The sequence below is a fragment of the Saccopteryx bilineata genome, chromosome 4 (genome assembly GCF_036850765.1).
Source record: "Saccopteryx bilineata isolate mSacBil1 chromosome 4, mSacBil1_pri_phased_curated, whole genome shotgun sequence".
NCBI lineage: Eukaryota > Metazoa > Chordata > Mammalia > Chiroptera > Emballonuridae > Saccopteryx > Saccopteryx bilineata.
Genome location: NC_089493.1, coordinates 255,071,589 through 255,095,738, shown reverse-complemented (window position 1 = coordinate 255,095,738; position 24,150 = coordinate 255,071,589). Strand labels below are relative to the sequence as shown.

Below are 24,150 nucleotides of genomic sequence, written 5' to 3'. Positions count from 1 at the left end.
AAGTCTACCTCACAGTTTATACAAAATGATTACAGAAGAATGAAAAAAGAGATGGAAAAAGAACCTATAGATTAAAAAAGACGATGGAGATATGTTACATGATGTCATTATATGGACCTAGTTTCAATCCCAATTCAAACACACTGCATTGAAAAGAAAAGAATATGCACGGGAAAATTAAGGAAATGTACAAATGAATTGATGTTTATGAATTATTGCTTATTTTCAAGTGTCTGATAATAATATTGTAATTATACTTTTAAAAAGGAACCTTTGTTTTTTAAACATACAAAATGAATATATTCAGAAAGATCTGAGGTTTACTTCAAAACTAAATAAGGGGGAACATGTAAGGAGTAGTGGAAAATGGTATGAAACAAAATTGGCTGAGAGTTTATCGTTTTTGAAGCTGAATAAAGGGGTTCTTATTCTCTTCACTGCTAAATATGTTGAAATTTTCCATAATAAGCGGTTATTTTTAAAAGAAAGGAGAAACAAGATAACAATCGCAAACTAAAACAAAAAAGACACATAGAAAGCAAAATAACAGGAAATTCCACTAAAAGTCTGAATGAGTACTTAGAAACCCAGCATCTGAATGCAATGTATGAGACTGACCAGTGGTGGGGCAGTGCACAGAGCTTCCACCTGGGACGCTCAGGTCCCAGATTTGAAACCCAAGGTTGCCAGCTGGAGCACAGGGTCACCGGCTGGAGCGTGGGATCACTGAAATGAACCTACAGTTCACCGGCTTGAACCCTAGGCTGCTGGCTTGAGCAAGGGGGGTCACTAGCTTGGCACCTCCATCCCCCATCAAGGCACATATAAGAAGCAGACAATGAATAACTAAAGAAACGCTCCTATGAATTGATGCTTCTCATCTCTCTACCTCTCTTGTGTATACTAAAACAAAACAAAAGAATGCAAGGTATGAGCCTGATGGTTCCTTTACTTTGGAGGGGAATGGAAGAGAATGAGAAGGTAGGAAATATGTATCCCTATGCACTCTACAATACTATACCCTAATCATGTATGTACATATATTAGCTTTTATGATCTTGAAGATAAAAATGCGTATGTAGTAAATAATGCTAGAAAACTAGACCCAGGCCCTGGCCGGTTGGCTCAGTGGTAGGGTGTTGGACAGGAGTGTGGATGTCCTGGGTTTGATTCCCAGTCAGGGCATACAGGAGAAGTGACCAGCTTCTTCTCCACCTCTCCCCTTTCCCCTCTCTTCCTTTTCTCCCTCTCTTCTCCTCCCGCAGCCATGGATCAGTTGAAGCAAGTTGGCCCCAGGCACTGAGGATGCCTCCATGGCCTTTACTCAGGCACTAAAATAGCTTGGTTGCCGAGCAACAGAGCAGTGGCTGCAGATGGACAGAGCATTGCCCCACAGGGGGCTTGCTGAGTGTATTCTGGTCAGGGAACATGCGGGAGTCTGTCTTTCTGCCTCCTCACTTCTCACTTAAGGGGAAAAAAAACTAGACACAAATTGATATAAACAATTTGCAAGTTTTTTAAGAGCAGTTTATTATAGGTAATTGTTAATTCCAAACCACTTCAAAGTATTTGCAAAGAGTTTATTTTAAATCGCATAAATATTTCTGGACTTCTGTTTATATCATTAGTTCACATTAAAGAACTTTAAAAGAAAAAAGTAAACTTCAGGGTAACCCTTATTTATTTACTTATTTTAAAGATTTTATTTATTCATTTTAGAGAGGGGAGAGAGAGGAGTGGGAGAGGAGCAGGAAGCATCAATTCTCATTTGTGCCTTGACCAGGCAAGCCCAGGGTTTCGAACCGGCGACCTCAGTGTTCCAGGTTGATGCTTTATCCACTGCGCCACCACAGGTCAGGCAGGGTAACTCTTATTTGAAATACAGTACTATAAGATTTAAGAATACAGCTAGAGTCTGACCAGGTGGTGGTGCAGTGGATAGAGCATCAACCTGGGATGCTGAGGATCCAGGTTAAAAACCCTGAGGTCACCAGCTTCAGCATGGGCTCACCATTTGAGTGCAGGGTCACTGGCTTAAGCACGAGATTACAGATACAACCCCACGGTCACTGGCTTGAGCCCAAAGGTTGAAGCACAAGGTCTCAGGCTTGAGCTCAAGGTCACTAGCTTGAGCAAGGGGTTACTGGCTCGGCTGGAGCCCTCCCGAAAAAGGCACCTATGAGAAAGCAATCAATGAACAACTAAGGTGCCACAATGAAGAATCATTGCTTCTCATCTCTCTCCCTTCCTGTCTGTCTGTTCCTATCTGCCTCCCACCCATCTTGTGTGATGGGACTCTTGCTAAAAAAAAAAAGAAAGAAAGAAACATAGCTAGAGATAACTAGAGATAACCATTCCTTGCACTTTGCAAAGATAATCTCATTTAATCCTCAAACCTCCCTATAAGGCAGGTACTAGTATTCTTCCCCCTTTTACAGATAAGAAAAATAAGACACAGGCAGATTAAGTAGTTTACCCAAAGATACTTAGGGCAGACTTTGGGCTAAATGCTGGAAGCAAGATTTGAATGCAGACTGTATAAATTAATAGCCTGTGCCTTTCACCTAGAGGCTGCTGTGTCAGCTTCTGTCATAACTGGTGGGATTTACAAATAGGCTTTTTGCCAACTGGCAAAACTTACCCAGGAAGCATATAAAATGAACACTCTTTGATTTGCTCTGTACAGATTCATTTCTAATAACATGCTTGCCTCGTTTCTGAGACAGTGTGCTACAATTTGGACTAAGTATCATATCAAAGCAGAAAAAACAATGCATGTTGGTATCCAGGATCAGATCCTGGAACAGAAAAAGGGCATTAGTGAAAAAAAATTGGTGAAATCCAAATAAAGACTGGAGCTTAGTTAATCATAATGTACCAATGCTAGTTTCCTTGTTTTGACATTACAATGGTAATGCATAATGGTTTTTTTGTTTGTTTTGTTTTGTTTTTCTTGTGGGAGAGACAGACAGGAGGGAGAGAGATGAGAAACATCAATTCTTCGTTGCGGTTCCTTAGTTGTTCATTGATTGATTTCTCCTATGTGCCTTGACCAGGGGGCTACAGCAGACCCAGTGACCCATTGCTTGAGCCAGCAACCTTGGGCTCAAGCTGATGAGCCTTGCTCAAACCAGACAGATGAGCTCGCGCTCAAGCTGGTGACCTCGGGGTCTTGAACCTGGGTCCTCCACATCCCAGTCCGACGCTCTATCTACTGCGCCACTACCTAGTCAGGCTGGTAACGCATAATGTTAACAATGGGGGGAAACTGGGTGAGAAGTATATAGGAACTCTATTAAGCTGCAATTTTTCTGCAAATATAAAATTATTTCAAAATTAAAAGTTTACATAAAAACACATTACAAAGTAAAAACTACTGAAAAAAGGTATCACTGGATAAGGTTTGCTATTATTTTGTTGAGGATTTTAGCATCTATGTTCACCAGAAATATTGGTCTAGAATTTTTTTCTTTGTAGTATCTTTATCTGGTTTTAAATTAGGATAATGCTGGCCTCATAAAATGAACTTGGGAATCTTTCCTCCTCTTGAAATTTTGTGAATAGTGTGAGAGGGATAGGTGTTAGCTCTCTGAATACTTGGTAAAATTCACTTATAAAGCCATCTGGTCAGAACTTTTGTTTGTTGGGAGTTTTTTGATTACTTCAATTTCACTAGTTGTAATCTGTCTTTTCAGATTCTCCGATTCTTCCTGATTCAGTTCTGGAAGACTTTATATTTCTAGAAATTTATTCATTTCATTCAGATTGCCCAATTTGTTGGCATATAGTTGTTCATACTATTTTCTTACAACAACCCTTTGTATTTCTTTGGTGTCAGTTGTTACTTCTCCTCTTTCATTTCTGATTTTATTTTGGTCCTCTCTCTTTTTTCTTGATGAGTCCAGTTAAAGCAGTGGTCCCCAACCCCCAAGAATAAATAACTTACATTATTTTTGTTTTATTTATATTTAAGTCTGAACGATGTTTTATTTTTTAAAAAATGACCAGATTCCCTCTGTTACATCTGTCTAAGACTCACTCTTGACTCTTGTCTCGGTCACGTGATACATTTATCTGTCCCACCCTAAAGGCCAGTCCATGAAAATATTTTCTGACATTAAACTGGTCCGTGGCCCAGAAAAAGTTGGGGACCACTGAGTTAAAGGTTTGTCAATCTTATTTATCTTTTCAAAGAACCAGCTTTTGGTTTCATCAATCTTTTGTATTGTTTTCTTAGGCTCTACTTTGTTTATTTCTACTCTGATCTTTATTATTTCCTTCCTTCTACTCACTTTGGGCCTTGTTATTCTTTTTCAAGTTCCTTGAAGTGTAAACTTGAATTGTTTATTTGAAATTTTTCTTGTTTTTTGGGGGTAGGCCTGTAGTGCTATGAATTTCCCTCTTAGGACTGCTTTTGCTGTATCCTGTAGACTTTTGGGTTATTGTGTTCTTCCTTTTTTTTTAGTGAGAGAGAGAGGACATTTCATTTGTTTAAAAGTATCTTTTGATTTCTCCTTTATTCTCATTGTTTACCCATTCATGATCAAACAGGATTTAAAAAAAATTTTTTAAGGTTTTATTCATTTGAGAGAGAGAGAGAGAGAGAAGGGGGAAGAGCAGTAAGCTTCAATTTCCATATGTGCCTTGACCAGGCAAGCCCAGAGTTTCAAAACGGCGACCTCAGCATGAGGTCAACACTTTACCCTCTGTGCCACTACAGGTCAGATAGATCAAGCAGGATTTATTCTGGGGATGTAAGTTTGGACAATGTTCGCAAATCAATAAACATGACACATCATGTAAAAAAAAAATGAAGGTTTAAAAGTCACATAATCATATCCATAGATGCAGATAAAGCATTTGATAAAACCTAGCACTCATTTATGATAAAAAGCTTCCAGCAAAATGGGAAAAGAAAGAACATACCTCAAAGTAACAAAGGCCATACATGGCAAACACATAGCCAACATCATACTCATGGGCAAAACTATAAGCATTTCCCTTAAGATTGAGAACAAGACAGGGATGTTCACTTGCACCACTCTTATTTAACACGGCACTGGAAGTTCTAGTCAAAGCAATCAGACAAGAAGAAGAAATAAAAGGCATCTAAATTAGAAAGGAAGAGTAAAACTGTCATTATTTGCAAATAACATGGTATTCTATATAGAATCCTAAATAATCCACCAAAAAAACTGTTACAACTGATAAAGGAATTCAGTAAAGTAGCAGGATACAAAGTCAATATCCAGAAATCAGTTGCATTTTAATACTCCAATAATGAACTCTTACCAGAAAGGGAAACTAAGAAAACAATCCCATTTACAAGTGCTTCAAAAAAGAATAAAATACCTAAAAATAGATTTAACAAAGTATGTAAAAAACCTGTACTCTAAAAATTATAAGATACTGAGGAAAGAAACTGAAGAAATACCCTATTTTTCTCTCCATAAGGCGCACCTGACCATAAGACACACCTAGGGTTTTAAGGAGAAAAATAAGAAAAAAAAAATTCTGAACCAAATAGTATGTTAAAATATTTTATAAAATACCATATTTTTCACTCCATAAGATGCATGGGCATTTCCCCCTCCACTTTTGAGGGGAAAAAAGTACGTCTTATGGAGCAAAAAATACAATAAATAAGTGGAAGATTATATAGTTTTCATGAATAGGAAGAAATTACATCATTAAAATGTCCATACTACCCATAGCAATCTATAAATACAATGCAATTTGTACCCAGATATCAATGGCATATTTCACAGAATTAGAACCGATATTTCAAAAATTATATGAAACTACAAAAAACCCCGAAAAGCAACATCAATCTTGAGAAGGAAGAAAAAAGTTAGAGGAATCATACTACTTGATATCAAACTATGTTACAAAGCCACAGTAATTAAAACAGCATGGCACTGGCATAAAAACAGACATATAGATCAATAGAACAGAAAAGAGAGCCAGAAATAAACCCACACCTTTACAGTCAATTAATATTTGACAAATGAGGCAAAAACATACAACAGGGTAAAGATAGTTTATTCAATAAATGGTATTGGGAAAACCGGACACATACATGCAAAAAAAAGAAAGTGGATGGACCACTTTCTTACACCATACATGAGAATAAACTCAAAATTAAAGACTTAAAATGTTAGACTTGAAATCATAAACATCCTAGAAGAAAAATCTCATACATTTCTCATAGTATTATATTTTCTGATATATCTCCTCAGGCAAGGGAAACATATATCTCCTGAGACTATATCAAACTAACAAGTTTTTGCACAGCAAAGGAAACCATAAACAAAATGAAAAAACAACCCACTGAATGGAAGAACATATTATCTGACATATTTTTAAAGGGTTAATATCCAAAATTTATTTTAAAAACTTGTAAAACTTGCCCTAGCCAGATAGCTCATTTGTTTAGTGTCATCTCGAAGTTCAGAGGTTGCTGGTTCAATTTCTGGTCAGGGCACACACAGGAACAGATCAATGTTCCTCCCTTTCTTTCTCCCCATTCCCCTCTCTCTAAAGTTAATAAATAAACATTTTTTAAAAAAAGAACTTATAAATCTCAACACCAAAAAAACAAACAATCCAATTAAAGAATGGGCAACAGACCTAAATAGACATTTCTGCAAAGACAGACAAATGGCCAATAAACATATAAAAAGATGCTCAACATCACTAGTTATCAGAGAAATGCAAATTAAAACCATAAGCCTGACCTGTGGTGGTGCCATAGATAAAGTGTCGATCTGGAATGCTGAGGTCGCTGGCTTGAAACTCTGGGCTTGCCCAGTCTAGGCACATATGGGAGTTGATGCTTCCTGCTCCTCCCCCACCTTTTCTCTCTCTCTCTCTCTCTCTCTCTATCTCCTCTCTAAAATGAATAAAGTCTTTAAAAAAAACCATAATAAAATATCACCTCACATCTGTCAGAATGGCTATCATCAATAAATCAACAAACAAGGTTGGTGAGAATGTAGAGAAGAAGGAACCCTTGTGCACTGTTAGTGGGAATGCAGATTGGTGCAGTCACTGTGGAAAGCACTATGGCGACCCTCCCTGGTTATCTGGATCCATGGATAGAGCACAGGCCCGGACATCCTGGTTCAATTCTTGGTCAGGGCACACAGCAGAACTGACCATCTGCTTCTCTCCCCCTCTCTCTCCCCCTTTTCTCCACTTTCTCCTTCCATAGCCAGTAGCTCGATTGGTCTGAGCATCTCCCTGGGTGCTAAGGATGGCTTGACTGGTCCAAGCGCTGAGGTCTGGGCTTCAGGCACTAAAAATATCTCAACTGATTTGAGCATCAGCCCCAGACTAGACAGGGATTGACAGGTGGATCCTGGTTGGGGTGCATGCGGGAGTCTGTCTCACTATTTTCCCTCCTCTCACTTAAAATGAATGAATGAGTGAATGAATGAATGAATGAATAAATAAATATATAGATAGATAAATAAATAGAAATTTTGAAAAATAAAAGCACTATGGAATTACCTCAAAAAATGTAAAATGGAACTGCCTTATGACCCAGCAATTCCACTTCTGGGAATATATCCGAAGAAACTCAATACACTAACTCTAAAGAATATATGCACCCCTACCTTCACTGCAGCACTATTTACAATAGACAAGATCTAGCAGCAGCCCAAGTGCCCATCAGTAGATGAGTGAATAAAAAAGAAAAAAAGCCCTGGCCAGTTGGCTCAGTGGTAGAGCGTCGGCCTGACGTGCAGGGGTCCCGGGTTCGATTCCCGGCCAGGGCACACAGGAGAGGCACCCATCTGCTTCTCCACCCCTCCCCCTCTCCTTCCTCTCTGTCTCTCTCTTCCCCTCCCGCGGCGAGGCTCCATTGGAGCGGGAATGGCCCGGGCGCTGGGGATGGCTCCTTGGCCTCTGCCCCAGGGGCGCTGGAGTGGCTCTGGTCGCAGCGGAGCGGCGCCCCGGAGGGGCAGTGCGTTGCCCCCTGGTGGGCATGCCGGGTGGGTCCCGGTGGGGCGCATGCGGGAGTCTGTCTGGCTGTCTCTCCCCGTTTCTAGCTTCAGAAAAATACAAAAAAAAAAAAAAAAAAAGCTACGGTACATTAACACAATGAAATACCACTCAGCTGTAAAAAAGAAGGAAATCTTATTTTCTGCAACAGCATGGATGGATGTGGAGAGCATTATGTTAAGTGAAACCAGGCAGAGAAAGACAAGTTATCATAGGATTTCACTCATATGTGGAATCTAAAGAACAAAATGAACTAACAGCAACACAGAGTTGACTCATACATACAGAGCAGGCTGACAGCTGTTGGGGGGCACTGGGTAGGTGGGGGGGTGAAGGGCTTGAGCAATAAAAATTAAAAAAGAAAAGAAAAACTCATGGACAGGGACAACAGCTTGGTGATTACCAGGGGAAGGAGGGTAGGTGGAGAAGGGGATAGGAGATATAATGGTGATGGACGCAGTCTTTATTAGGGGTGGGTGGGGGACACGATACAGTGTACAGATATGTGTTGTAGAATTGTGCAACAGACACCTGTATAATTTTGTTAATCAGTGTCACCCCAATAAATTCAATAAAAAAGAAAAAAATTAAAACAGCAAAGGAATCTAATTTAAAAGAATGGAAATAAGCATTACAGTTAAGAGGGTTTTTTTTAATTACTGAAAAAAGATTAAAATGTATTTCTAGCTCAATGAAAATATACTTCTGTCCTCAAATTCCTAAGCTCCACATTTGCAAAATTCAATCCTCTTGTACCTATTTTGATTTTTAAGTGAATGTAGCACTGTTTGTTAATGTTCAAGAATATTTTCTAACTATATTTCTTGTCCTTAAGTATCATGACGTATCTTACACATGCTTGATTTAATCACTCAACATGTATTTAATGTTCACTTATGCTGTATGCTTACCATGAGTAAGGCAGCGTGCCAGCTTTGTGCTTGCTGCACAAAGGGCTCCTTCATTACAGATGCTTATAATGGGTGACTGAACCATGCTGTTGTGGACACTGTGCTCTCACTGACCTTCCCCACTGTGACCTGCTCACACTGTGGTGTCTAGAGAGTTAGGTGGCAGGAATGACTGACCTACCTCAGTCCCAGCTCCAGACACCCTCTGACTATTTAACTCCCTCTGGTTAACCTATCCAGAGGTGACTGAATCAGGTAGCTCTGGCCTCAGCCAGATTCCCCGGCAACAAGATCAGGTGAGAAACCAACAGGGATAATGAGATGTGAAAAGGGACATATTTGTTCAGAGCTTCTGGGAAAATCATCTCCTCACTATCTCTTCCTGGTAGATGTTTAATTTGCAACTTGATGGCGTTTTTTTCCTCCACGTGGAAGCCACTCTGAGGATGAAAGTAAACTAAGAGAGGAGGGCTACTCTCAGGTGGCTGGGCCCCTAACACAACCTCCCCATCTCGTTCTCACAAATATAAAATGGCAATAATACTACATTCTGCAGGTTGTTGTTAATCCCAAGGCAGTATCTGCACTGTGGTCATGTGAAAAACAGCTAAGCATTGTGATTGTATTGGAACAGTGAAATGCTCAGTCACTCTGGCTCCATCTTGTTCAGGTCTGAGTTGTTTCCATGACCTTCAGGCTAATAGCTCCTGCTTTAGATGTGCTCATCATTAGAATTCTGCTTGGCTTGAGTTTTTACAAAAACAGCCCCTCCCAATTTCCCTTCCCTTGACATAAAAGAATCCTGAACTCTGTATTTGCTTAAGATGGATTTTAGCATTAGGTCTCCCACCTTCTTGGTTTGTACCTTCTCAATCAATAAAACCATTCCTTACTCCAAACTCGGACATTTTGATGCATCTGGCACACGAGCTTTAGACTGGTAACAATATAAAGGTGTCACTAATTTTGTGGTAAAATTTTATTTTGGTTACGTTTAAGAAATCTTTACATATCAGAAGCCATAGTGAAATACTGACAAATGAAATTATATTAATATATTGGATTTGCTTTAAAATATTCTAGAATTAAAAAGAAAAAAAGAAAAGAATGAGCCTGACCATGCGGTGGCGCAGTGGATAGAGCATTGGATTGGGACGTGGAGGACTCAGGTTCGAGACCCTGAGGTCGCCAGCTTGAGCGCGGGCTCATCTGGTTTGAGGTAGGCTCACCAGCTTGAGCCCAAGGTAGCTGGCTCGAGCAAGGAGTCGCTCAGTCAGCTATAGCCCCCCCCACCCCTCCCCACCCCCATCAAGGCACATATGAGAAATCAATCAATGAACGACTAAGGTACCACAACGAAGAACTGATGCTTCTCATCTCTCTCCCTTCCTGTCCGTCTGTCCCTATCTGTCCCTCTCTTTGACTCTTTCTGTCTCTGTCAAAAAAAAGAGAGGAATGATGGTAAATAAAATAAGAATTGTAAACTATTGAAGGTGAGGAATGGGTAAATGTTGGTTCACTATATTACTCTATTTTTATACTTTTTGTGGCAAATTTTCAAATTAATTTTCAAGTAGAATTTATTGGGACAACACTGGTCAACAAAATTATACTGGACTCAGGTGTCTTTCAATCTATAAAATATGAAAACAATAATGATTCCTGATACATCTCAAGATTATAATTGTGCATATATGAAGCAATGTATTGAAAAGCATTATACATTAAGATATCAGTCAAAAAAAAAAGATATCAGTCAGAGTCCAGATCTCAAAAAAGATGTATTTGCTTAAGCACAACACAATCAGTCTCAGAGTTAGCATGGACTTGAAAACCATCTAATTCAATGTCTTAATCTTTTATCACTGGGAAAAATGTTATCTAATTGTATAATCAAACTTCTGTGTTGTTCCCTAACCAGTAATTTTAGTTTTGTTGTTTTTACCAACAACGTATCTGAAATTGAAAACACTAGCTGGGCCTGACCAGGCGGTGGTACAGTGGATAGAGTGTCAAACTGGGATGTGGAGGATCCAGGTTTGAGACCCCAAGGTCGCCAGCTTGAGCGCGGGCTCATCTGGTTTGAGCAAAGCTCACCAACTTGGACCCAAGATCGCTGGCTCAAGCAAGGGGTTACTCGGTTTGCTGAAGGCCCACAGTCAAGGCACATATGAGAGAGCAATCAATGAATTAAGGTGTCACAATGAAAAACTGATGATTGATGCTTCTCATCTCTCTCTGTTCCTGTCTCTCTGTCCCTATCTATCCCTCTCTCTGACTCTCTCTCTGTCTCTGTAAAAAAAAGAAAGAAAGAAAGAAAGAAAGAAAGAAAGAAAGAAAGAGAAGGAAGGGAAGGAAGGGAAGGAAGGGAAGGAAGGGAAGGAAGGGAGGAAGGAAGGAAGGAAGGAAGGAAGGAAGGAAGGAAGGAAGGAAGGAAGGAAGGAAGGAAACACTAGCTGGCCCTGGCCAGTTGGTTCAGTGGTAGAGGATTGGCCCATTGTGTGGCTATCCTGGGTTCAATTCCTGGTCAAGGCACACAGGAGAAGTGACTATCTGCTTTACCTCCCTTCCCCTTCTCTCTCTTCCCCTCCTTCAGTCAGGCTTAACTCATTTGAGCACATCATCCTCAGGCACTAAAAATAGCTTAGTTGTGAGCATGACCCCAGATGGGCAGAGCATCGGCCCCAGACGGGGGTGTGGGGGTGCCAGGTGGATCCCAGTCAGGGTCCATGTGGGAGTCTATCTATCTCCCCTCCTCTCACCAGGAAAAGAAGGGAAATAAAGAAAAAGAAAACACTAGCCTAGACTGAAACCTGGGACCTGCTTACCCTCACGTCCAATGGCTGGTTCTCCATCATCACCTAATAAGTCCATTCAGCCATATCCAGCACCTTCTTCTTTGAAAAGTATTTACCATTCTTTCTCTTCCTGCCTCACAACTCTGGGTTTCCTTCTCCTGCTAGATGCTACACTAATAATTCTTTGCTCACACAAGTTCTAAGTTTTACCTTTAGTTTTCTGTTTCCTCACTCTACATGCTCTTCCTGGGAAAAACATCAACTTCTATGTTTTTTCATCTTTTATGCCGAATGACTCCCGAGAACCATAATTCCAGCCCTGACTTTATATATTGTGAACTTCAAAATCAAATAGCCTCACCCACCACAGAAAAGCTCATTAGGGCATGACCAGGTGGTGGCACAGTGGATAATGTGTTGACATGGAACACTGAGGATCCAGGTTCAAAACCGCAAAGTCACCATCTAGAGCACGGCCTTATCTGGCTTCAGATAGATAAAAGGCTCACCAGCTTGAGTGCAGGGTTGCCAGCTTGAACACGGGGTTGCCAGTTTGAGCGCAGGTTGGCTGGCTTGAATGCGGTATCACTGACATGATCCAATGGTCACTGGCTTGAGCCCAAAGGTTGCTAGTTTGAAGCCCAAGATTGCAGGCTTGAGCAGGGGGTCACTGGTTTGGTTGGAGCTGATTTGAAGCCCAAACTGCTGGCTTGAGCAAGGGGTCACTGGTTTGGTTGGAGCCCCACCCCCACCCCGGTTCAGGTACATATGAGAAGCAATCAACGAACAGTTAAGGTGATGTTAAGGTGATGCAACTAGAGTTGATGTTTCTCATCTCTCTTCTGTCTCTCTCTAAACAAACAAACAAACAAACAAACAAACAAAAACTGAGCAGGTTCCCAGATGGCATTTGTCCCTTGCTTCAGCTCTCATTTGGTCACTAATACACCATGCAGAGGAGTCACCCTGCTGTCTCACATCTATCTGGTCACGAGGTCCTGGGGATTCTTGCAGTCATCCCCTTTCCTTTCCAAGTTGCTTACTTCAGGTTCTTATCCTCTGCTTTCTGAAGTTTTGCAAACTTCTCCGAAATGATTAATGCTTTAGGGTCATCTTTCTAAATGCAAAGCTCATCATGTTACTTCCTTCCTTAAAACTCTCCAGTGACTTCCCACTATCTGAGGTTGAAGTCCATCCTCCTTTTAGCTCTCAAAGCTAGTGAGCTGGTCTTTCCCCACCTCTCTGTCAGGAATTACTCTGCTCTTCTGACTTTTTTCTCCTACTAGAGACTCAATTGTTCATCATTTATTCAGCAGACAGGTATTGAACTCTTACTATGTGGCAGTCCCTGTACGATGGCACAGCAATGGGGACTGACACTGTCCCAGATTTAAGGTGCTTATATCCCAGCAGGGCAATAGATATTCAAGAAATAACCTGGGGGCAGGGGGAACTTGGTGAGCAGAGAAAAACCTCCTCATGAAGTAAGAGCTGAATTCACGGGCAATTTGTTATAGTATCTTCTCCTGCTTCTTTGTAAACTAAAATGATTTAGAAGTTGCCTTTGTTTTTGGTGAATTTGGGAGTTTGAAATGTCTGATATCCTGCCCTGAATTTCCTCTTTGTAGAATTCACAATCCCAGCAAAAACCTGCTCAGAATTCAAGTCAGCATTCCTAAGCACCAATGTCCCCATCCCCCAGCACAACACCCTAAGGCAGACCAGAACTGCCCTCTACCTGCTCCAGACTCAACTGACATCAGTCACCCTAACCCTCCCCTCCCTAACCCTTCCTTCCCTTCCCTATCAGGATGGGCTAAGAAGCCCTAAGGGCAGAAACAACATGTTTCAATCTGCCGAACCTGCAACGTTTAAATGCTACAAGATCAAAATTTCCTCTTTAAATTACTTCTTACAATACGCATAACTTTACATAAACTTTCTGAATAACAACTGAGCAAGTGACCTATAAAAACTTTAGAAGGCCCAGAAGCACCATGTCTAGTTATAATGTCCTACAGAAATCCTCATAGTAGGGCCAAAAAAAGAGCATGTACAGAGAGATGCCTTACTTCAACATTTGACATCGCTGCTAAAAATCAGAAACAAATGTCAATGGCCATCCACAGAGATCTGCAGAAACAAACTTGGGTGCATTCTATGTGTGGAAGATCCCTTTGCTAGTAGTCCGAAGGAGGAGACTGACCTATCCATACTGACACAGGGAGACATCCATAAGCTGGAGGGCGACAGTTATAGTAAAATCCTGCCATTATTTCTAAAAAAGAAACATAGGTTTTTTGTTTTGTTTTGTTTTTTTGGGTTTTTTTTGTATTTTTCTGAAGCTGGAAACCGGGAGAGAGTCAGACAGACTCCCGCATGCGCCCGACCGGCATCCACCCAGCACACCCACCAGGGGTAACGCTCTGCCCACCAGGGGGCAATGCTCTGCCCCTCCGGGGCGTCGCTCTGCTGTGACCAGAGCCACTCTAGCGCCTGGGGCAGAGGCCAAGGAGCCATCCCCAGCGCCCGGGCCATCTTTGCTCCAATGGAGCCTTGGCTGTGGGAGGGGAAGAGAGAGACAGAGAGGAAGGGGGGGAGGGGGGGAGAAGCAAACGGGCGCTTCTCCTATGTGCCCTGGCCGGGAATCAAACCCGGGTCTCCCGCACACCAGGCCAACGCTCTACCACTGAGCCAACCGGCCAGGGCCAAGAAACATAGGTTTTCACAGCACAGGGAGACAACTAAAAAAAAAAAAAAAAAAAAAAAAAAAAAAAAAAAAAAAAAAAAAACACTCCTCCATATTTCTCTCTGAAGGCACAGGACTAGAGGCAGGGAAGAACCACCCTGTTCTATTTTAAACTTCCTACCTACCACTGAAAGAATGAGATAGATTTCTTAAAATTAACACATAAATATGGTCACTAAAATAAAAAGGTATTTTTGCACTAAAGTATACATTATTTTACCAGCTTCTTGTTTAGGAAACTGAGTTTATATTTTTAAGTTCTGGGGAGGGGGGATTGTTTTAAAGATAACTTATTATTCAAGGCTATTGTCAGCACCTACAAGAGAAATATAGCAGTTACTTAGTTAACATGTGCTGAATGAATAACTGTTGTAAAATGAAAAATAGTTGTTCAGGGGAACAAAGTATCTACAGCAGCTTCTCAAACTCACAAAGGAAAAATACTACTGGCCAAAGGAATCTTAACAATATGGTTACCAAGCTAATGAGTTAGGAATTTTTTAAAAAGAACACAAACTCTCATCATATAAGCAATCTCTAAACTACCAAGTTTGCCCCCCAAAAAGGGCTCCTTCCAAATCAGTTTAGCTTAGAACTTGGCATCTGGCCCATTCCTGGCAATATGGGAAATAAAAAGGTAAATAAAAATTTGGAAAGAAAACGCAGATCCTCTAACCCAGTGGTCCCCAACTGTTTTTGGGCCACGGACCAGTTCAATGTCAGAAAATATTTTCACGGACTGCCCTTTAGGGTGGGACGGATAAATGTATCACGTGACCAAGACAAGTGTCAAGAGTGAGTCTTAGACGGCTGTAACAGAGGGAATCTGGTCATTTTTAAAAAATAAAACATCGTTCAGACTTAAATATAAATAAAACAGAAATAATGTAAGTTATTTATTCTTTCTCTGTGGACCAGTACCAAATGGCCCACGGACCGGTACTGGTCCGCGGCCCGGGGGTTGGGGGGGACCACTGCTCTAATAGAAGAAAATCTATAATGGCCAATAAGCCTTAATTTTTATCTACTTTAAAGCGCTTATTTGTGGAAGTAATTCACTTGTATCTTAGACTACTGAAACCACTTATCTAATGACCAAGGTGTCCAACAAGCAGCCTCATCTTCAGATCCTAAAAAAATGCCCCAAAGATGGTAGGCCCTCCATGACGGTTGATGCTGGTGGGAGAGGTGAGATATCTGGGGGAAAAAAATTAAAGCCCACCAAGGTTGCAGGCCTAAGGGAAAAAGCCTTGAACAGGTTCGGATTTAAGTTCGACCCCCACCTCCAACCCTTTTAAAGGAAGCTACAGAATATTTAACCAAGTGCTAATTCATTGGAAAGGACTGTCTATCTATATAAACAGTAGCCACCAGGGAGCCCAGCCAGCTCCTCTCTGGTTGCAGGTTCCTCCCCAAGGGAAAGCACTTGGAGTACTTGTTTTGGGACACTTGGACCTAGCAGTCTACTTAATTCTAAAAATCCACATATTCCCCCTGGATTTTTCCTTTCGATCACTACAGTATATTCCTAATTCCTTTGAGAGGATGATTTAATCCTCCTTATGAAAACACAAGGTTCCCAATAGGCTGTTTAAAAACAAACAAACAACAGTAACATGAGTAATATGGGAAAGAGGAGAGGTTAAAATACTTCTTTGCCAAATTAGTGTAACTAGTGTTTAGCAACTGAATAAATTAGAAATAAAGTAAGTCCTTTCAGACTGACCTCTGAAATTTCCAAAACCCACCAGTTCTTTAACAAATAGAAATAAATTCTTCCAACGTCTACCCAGACAGAGGCATGCCTCCCTCTAGCAATGACCGTCTGGAGGAAGATGTCTAAACTCTTTGGGAAATCAAGCACCTATTGTTTACTTACTAAACTTGTTACCCACGGGTCCCAGGCGCTGGTGTCCGCCCTCCCCGCCTACTGGTCCCCCACTGAGAGCAGGCGCCCGGTTTTCATTTCTCAGTGTCTGCAGTCCTTCGTATGGGACAGGTGCTCTTTAAGTACCTGATTTAGTCATTTCATGGCACAGAACCGGGGAGTGGAGGGGGAAGAACTTTGGAAACCATGTAAAAGCAGCACATGTGTTCACTTTAGTTAATAAGTACAAATGATGCTTTTTAAAAATTAACCTGTCTACCTGAATGAAACCTACAGAACTTGGAACCCACAGGCACCCGCTGAGGAGCCACTTCTATCTGGGCGGAGGGAGCCGCTGTGCCAGAAAGGGACGCAGCCCAGCCCGGGCTCCAGAGGCCGCCGAGCGGCGGGGAATGGCGAGCGCCGCGTCCAGGCACTCGACTCCCGAGGCTTCGCCCCCAGACCAAGAGCGGAGCGGGGAGGGAGAAGGGACGGCACCCAGGCGCCCGCAGCCGCCACGCCGGGGGTGGGTGCCTGTTTCCTTGGCAACCGCGCGGGGCGCAGCCCTTCCTCTGGGCCGGGAGAGGGGAGGGAGCGCAGGGACCCCGGCGCGGGGGTGGCGGCGGCCCAGGGGGCACCTCCGGGCTCAGCAGCCTCGGGGCCGCATGGCGGGGCCCGCGCCTACCGTGTATCCCCGTTCCAGGTCACTCTCCTCGTAGCGAAAGGACGGGATGTAGACCTCCATGGCCGCGCCAGCCGGCCGGCGGAGGCCGAGCAGGGACGCGCGCCCGGCCGCCGCTCCGCCCCCGGCCCGGCCGCCCCGCCTCCCTTCTCTGTGCCCGGGGACCCAGAGGCTGCGCGGCGCGGGCCCAGGTCCGCTGCGATGCGGCCGCCGGCGGCGCGCTGGGCGGGCCGACTCCCGAGTGGCGGCCGGGAAGCCCGGTGCGGGGCTTTGGGCACCTGGGCTGCAGGCCTGCAGGGCGGCGGAGACCATCTGGGCCCGGAGGAGGCGGGGCCTGAGACCTGTGAGTCCGCAGAAAAGGGGTGTGCGGCGCCTCCCGGGGACCGGGCCGCTCCGGCGCGCCCTGCCCTCCGGCTCCCGGTGTGCTGGGTTGGCCGTTTGCAAGACACTGCCCTGAACTGATTGCGAGACCGCGAGGAATAAAAAAGCGGGCCGCTTCTTGATTTGTTTTGGTTGGTTGAATTTTCATTGTGTCTCTCGGAGGGCATTAGCAGTGAACCCTCCAACTTTTACAAAACTTTCCTATTTCCCTACGATCCAGGGTCAGCGTCTCGTTCTGAGTTAGCTATCAATCCTGCGAATGATATAATACAGGGCCTGAAAGTCGTCTGGTCACTCAGACAACGCTTTGGCTTTTTGCTCCAATTCTAAAATGCTGCCTCGAAGTAACTTTATAGGGCTTTTTAACTGTAAGACAAAATGGAAGATGCCAGAAAGACAAAACAACCAAAAAAGGTAGGGCCCAATCTGCCCATAGGGCCAGGACTTAATAACCTAAAAGATGTTTCAGTTAAGGAAATGTGGTGATCAGGTTATCTTTATAAACTCTTGAGTTCCTTTCTTAGAGCACAGAACAGAATAGAAACTTGGAGGTGACTCGCGGGTCACTGAGAATTGACCTCACCAGTGGGAGCATCTTGAGTGGCAGGCAAACTGTTGAACCTAACTTAGTTTAGGGCGTAACCCGGGGCATTTTAACTAGGGAAAGTGAAGTTTATGATACAAGACCCTAAACCATGGAAGAGAGGAATAATCAGGCCCTTTGCTTTCAGAGCTTGTCTAATGACTCTGCAACGCCTTCTACAGTAGCCTTATGTGAAGATTCACCCTCTTCACCCGCACATTGCAATGTCAGCATGTGGCTGCCCCTCAGAACTCCATGCCTCAGCATAAACTATGCACTGGATGAGACTTCCTTTCCTCTTTTTCTTCTATGGGCGGGCACCTCCTGATGTAGCCACATAGCTCTGCAGACGCCATACTGTCTGAGTTCAGAGCCCAGACTGTAAGTCGCTTTAAGCTTCTGGTGACTATCACATTGTATTGTGTAATTTATTGATCTGCTTCACACACTAGGTATTAGGGAAAGTACCCTTTCTTTAAAAAAATGTTATTCCCTGTTTGGCATATTGCCTGGCACATTTTTTCTTGAAAGCTTTATACAAACATTTAAATACTCATCTCTACAAAAATGATGGAATGCAGCAGGTATAATACTATGCTTTGAAGATTCATAACAACCTATGAGGAAGTGTTATGTGGAATAGAACTTACAAGGACTATGAAGTAGTGTTTTTGTTTTTTTATTTTAAAAGTAATAATGATTGCCAATGGCAGAAGATGCCAAAACAATTTCAAGATTGATTGAAACAGGTTATTAAGCCTGACCTGTGGTGGTGCAGTGGATAAAGCGTCGACCTGGAAATGCTGAGGTCGCTGGTTCAAAACCCTGGGCTTGCATGGTCAAGGTACATATGGGAGTTGATGCTTCCTGCTCCTCCCCCCTTTCTCTCTCTCCTCTCTCTCCCCCTCTCTCTCTCATTTCTAAAAATGAAGAAAGAAAGAAAGAAAGAAAGAAAGAAAGAAAGAAAGAAAGAAAGAAAGAGGTTATTAAAATCTCAGGTAGGTGATGGAACCCACAATTATGTAACAGCTTGCTAGCAGTCTGGCATATATATTTTTGTCTGACATGGTTTACCTATTTACCAGTTGGATTAAAGAGGCAGAGACATATAGGTCCATGAAGACCTGACAGATGTTCTAAATAAAACCTATTTGCTATATTTTACTAATAGCAGTGTATAGTTTAAATTTGCCTTGCTGAAGATGTACACAAGCTCTCAATACATGGATGTGTTCTTGAGGGTCTATCAACTTGACTATAAGAGTTATTGTTATAATTTCAGTTATTGTAGATGGCATAATTGAAGTTCAGAGAGAGTAAATTACTATGAAACTACTAGCTAATAATTAGAAGAGTTAAATTTGCTAATCAGGTTCTGCAAGTGACCAACCACTAAGAAAAGAATAGCACTAGAGAGAACATGACAAATGTATTATCCTGTTATTTCTACATACATTTTAGTCTGACTCTACAATCTGTGACATGACAGCTAAATATCTTCTCAGAACATTAATAAAAACATGGCAAATATAGATTTAAGACATTGACCAGTTAGTATTTAATAAAAGCAAAAAAAAAAAAATTATAACAGTACATCCCCAAGTTACAAATATCCGACTTATATTTATGAATGGAACACTATAGGGCTATTGGTAATCAATCTACTGCAGTTGGACATCAGTGAAAATGATATCATAGACCCATGGCAAAGAATTAACTAATGAAGACCTTATCTCAGGCGTCCCCAAACTACGGTCCGCTGAAGCCATTTATCCGGCCCCCGCTGCACTTCAGGAAGGGGCACCTCTTTCATTGGTGGTCAGTGAGAGGAGCACTGTATGTGGCGGCCCTCCAACGGTCTGAGGGACAGTGAACTGGCGCCCTGTGTAAAAAGTTTGGGAACCCTTGCTGTAATAAGAGCCCCAAGTGATAGCATTTAGGGAAGAATACAGGGACCTAGAAACTCCAGAATTCTACATTCAAAAGAGTTAGCTGATGCTTTCATCTCATTGAAGCAAGAGCTAGAGGAGCAAAATCCTGATACAGAAAAGTTTACCATACAGTTACCGAAGGCCTGAGATGCTACAGGGCCATTTATGATGAGAAAAAGAAAAGCTCTGTACAAACCTTCCTGGATACCCACTTCAAGAAACTGACCCCAGCAGCAGAATCAAACCCCAACTCTTTAATTCCAGCCTCATCCTTCCAAGTCCATCATCTTCTGCGTCATCCAAGATTGTTTAAGATTGTATTTGAAAATGTTTAAGTGTTTATATGCACAGAAAGGTACAAATACATACTATGTTAAGATGAACATCTGTCTACATTGCAATTAATAGGTAAATGTACCTGTTCCAACTTACATACAAATTCAACTTAAGAACAAACCTACAAAACCTATCTCATTTGTAACCCAGGGACTGCCTATATAAGTAAATTAATAAAATACTGCTGGAATCTGGGTATAAAACTCTTACACTAAGAATACTACATTTACCAAGTATTGGGTAGGAATATATTTAAACAAATTTAATGATAAAATGCTTTAAATAGCAACTTTTTTATTTTTTTATTGAGAGGTGGGGAGGCAGAGAGACAGATTCCTGCATGCATCCAGACCAGGATCCACCCAGCAAGCCCCCTACCAGGTGATCCTGACCATCTGGGTCCATTGCTCGGCAACCAAGCTATTTTAGCTCCTGAGGCGAGGTCATGGAGCCATACTCAGCGCCTAGGGCCTGAACGAATCGAGCCATGGCTGCAGGAGGGGGAGAAAGATAGAAAGGGGAGAGAGAAGGGGTCCTGTGTGCCCTAACCGGGAATTACACCCAGGATATCCACACGCCAGGCTGATGCTCTTAAATATCAACTTATATTAGAAATTTTGACCAACATATAGCTAGAATGAATTATGTATTCAAACTCAATTATAAGACCAACATAACATAACTGAACATGATCTATCCTGGGAACTTAAAGGTTAAACATTAGGAAATCTGTTGATCTATTTCTCAACATTGTCAGATTAGAAAATAAAATAGCCTGACTAGGCAGTGGGGCAGTGGATATAGCAGGAGCCTGGGATGTTGAGGGCCTATGTTCAAAACTCTGAGGTTGCTGCCTTGAATGCAGCTCATTCGGCTTGAGCACGTGCTTGCCAGCTTGAGTGCAGGGTCACTGGCTTGTGCATGGGAGATGACCCCATGGTCACTGGCTTGATCCCAAGGTCATTGGCTTGAGCAAGGGGTTACTGGCTCAGCCGGAGCCCCCCAGTCAAGGCACATATGAGAAAGCAATCAGTGGATAACTAAATTGCAGCAACCATGAATTGATGCCTCTCTTATCTCTCCCTGTTTATCCCTGTCTGTCTCTCGCTTGCTAAAAATAAAATAATAAATAGCCTGACCAGGCGGTGGCGCAGTGGATAGATCGTCAGACTGGGATGCAGAGGACCCAGGTTCGAGACCCCGAGGTCACCAGCTTGAGCGCGGGCTCATCTGGTTTGAGCAAAAGCCTACCAGCTTGAACCCAAGGTCGCTGGGTCCAACAAGGGGTTACTCGGTCTGTTGAAGGCCCGCGGTCAAGGCAAATATGAGAAAGCAATCAATGAACAACTAAGGTGTCGCAACACGCAATGAAAAACTAATGATTGATGCTTCTCATCTCTCTCCATTCCTGTCTGTCTGTCCCTGTCTATCCCTCTCTGTATCTCACTTTCTGTCTCTGTAAAAAATACATAAATAAATAAATAAAATAAAATGGATCCCAATGGATCCTGAAAAAACATTAATAAATCAGTACACCTCTTCCTAACTATTCTTAACAGGCTAGAAATAGAAAGAAACTTCTTGAATTTGCTAAATGTTCACTACCATAACATCACAGCAAATATCCTATTCAACATCATATGAGGAAGCATCATAATAGTGTCAATAACTTTCACAACTCTTGTCTGACATTTGGTTGTAGACTCCAGCAAATGCAATAAGACAAGTAAAAGATATGAGAGGTACTGGTATTGGATAGAAAGACAGAAAACTAAGGTTATTTGTAGATAAAATGATCTACATAAAACAATTAACAATTACTAGAACTAATAAGAGTTTCATAAGGTGCCAGACATTAAAATCAACATATACAATCAATAGATTTCATATACAATAGCTTTCTTACACACCAACAGTAACCAATTAGAAAATAACAGGGAAAACTAAAATAATTTCTTTAACAGCATTGAAAATGTTTAATGTCTAAGGATAAACTTAACAGTAAATGTTTAAGACCTATATGAAGAAAACTAAAGAACTTTATTAAAGGACATAAAAGAATATCTGAAAATAGTTATATCATGTTTCTGGATGAGAAGAATCACTATTTTAAAAGATGTAAACTTTCATCAAAATTATTTATGAAGTTAATACAACCAAAGATCCAAAAAGCTAAAAAAATTGACAAACTGGTTCTAATAGTCATTTGAAAAATGAATAACCAGGGCAGTTTGAACAAAAAGAAAAATGAGGGGATAAGTTAATCTAGAGGACATCAAAACATACTATAAAGCCATAGTGATTAAACTTTGTACGATCCTGGAGCAGAATTAGACAATGATCAAGGGAACCAAATAGTCCAGAACTGGATTTCTGTGTATAGAGGAGGAGCATGTTATGAAATAACAATGATATTTTAAGCCCATGTTGGTGGTGGGGGGAATAAGCCATTCAATAAATAGTGTTTAAATAGGAAAGTTGTTTTTTTTTGTTTGTTTGTTTTTTACAGAGAGAGAGTCAGAAAGAGGCATAGATAGGGACAGACAGGAACGGAGAGAGATGAGAAGCATCAATTATCAGTTTTTTGTTGCAACACCTTAGTTGTTCATTGATTCTTTCTCATATGTGCCTTGACCGTGGGCCTTCAGCAGGCTGAGTAACCCCTTGCTCAAGCCAGGGACCTTGGGTCCAAGCTGGTGAGCTTTGCTCATACCAGATGAGCCCGCGCTCAAGCTGGCGACCTTGGGGTCTCGAACCTGGGTCCTCCGCATCCCAGTCTGACGCTCTATCCACTGCGCCACCGCCTGGTCAGGCTAAATAGGAAAGTTTTAATAAATCCCTTTTTTTTTGTAAGAGAGAGACAGAGAGGGACAGATAGGGACAGACAGAAAGGGAGAGAGATGAGAAACATCAACTCTTTGTTGCAGCACCTTAGTTGTTCATTGATTGCTTTCTCATATATGCCTTGATCAGGGCGGCTACAGCAGACTGAGTGACCCCTTCCTCAAGCCAGCGATCTTGGGTTCAAGTTGATGAGCTGTGCTCAAACCAGATAAGCCTGCACTCAAGTCAATGACCTCAGGGTTTCAAACCTGGGTCCTCTGTGTCTCATTCTGACACTCTATCCACTGTGCCACCACCTGGTCAGGATTAATAAATCTTAAAAATGGTTTAAATAAATGGCATAATAAAGTTTACAGATATCCGGCTAGCCATCTGGGAGAAAAATAAAATAGGTTTTTAAATGAGTCCCATAAATAGTAAGAAGCTCTATGAAAAAAAAGTTATTAAACCTTAAGGTAGGCAGTCTTTTTATTACAATATACAATTATCAAAGACATTAAGGGAAAGATTACATTTTAAACTAAAGATTTAAAATTAATGTAAACCAAAGACCATAAAGTTTAAAAACTTTCAATAAACTAAGAAAAATATTTGCAATAAGCATAACAAAAGATTAATGTATTTTTCCTATGTGAAGAATAACTACATAATTTTTTAAATGGCACATTAGGAAATGGACACAGGGTGAGCAGGCTTATTTCTAGAATTTATTTTTTGTTTTTTATTTTTCAAATTATAAGATAAAGTTTATTTAGAAAGTTACAGAGGTAGTACAATTGAGCCAGGTCTGCATGGGCTCAGGTAGCAAGTTACAGAAGCAAAAGAAGAGCCCTTGGAGTTTAGAAAAGACAGAAAGGCAAAGGTAATGCACCTGATGGGAAGAAGAGGGGGAAGAGAAAGGCACAGGCATCTCCCAGGGGGAGAAGGCGTGCAGTGAAGATGTCCACCAAGGCTAGTCATCTCAAGATTCTACTAGGCAGCAGGATCCACACAAGGTGCTCACTCAACATGCCTAGCAAGTTAATGTTGGTTATGCACACGAAGCCTCGTTTCCTAGTCAC

The 24,150-nt window shown here is 41.9% G+C and overlaps 1 protein-coding gene and 1 non-coding gene across 2 annotated transcripts in view; one reads left to right on the top strand and one right to left on the bottom strand.

Moving 5' to 3' along the window:
* The window catches only part of SNX24 (sorting nexin 24), a 178,765-nt gene extending 161,261 nt beyond the window's left edge, over positions 1-17,504 (bottom strand). The window contains exon 1 of the mRNA XM_066274196.1: positions 17,018-17,504. Within this exon, the coding sequence (XP_066130293.1) occupies positions 17,018-17,326 (309 nt within the window). The 5' untranslated portion in view covers positions 17,327-17,504. The remainder of the gene's footprint in view (positions 1-17,017) is intronic.
* On the top strand, positions 7,706-7,781 carry TRNAV-GAC (transfer RNA valine (anticodon GAC)). Its single transcript has one exon. It is a non-coding gene; the product is annotated as a tRNA-Val (tRNA).
* Positions 17,505-24,150: the final 6,646 nt, after the last annotated feature.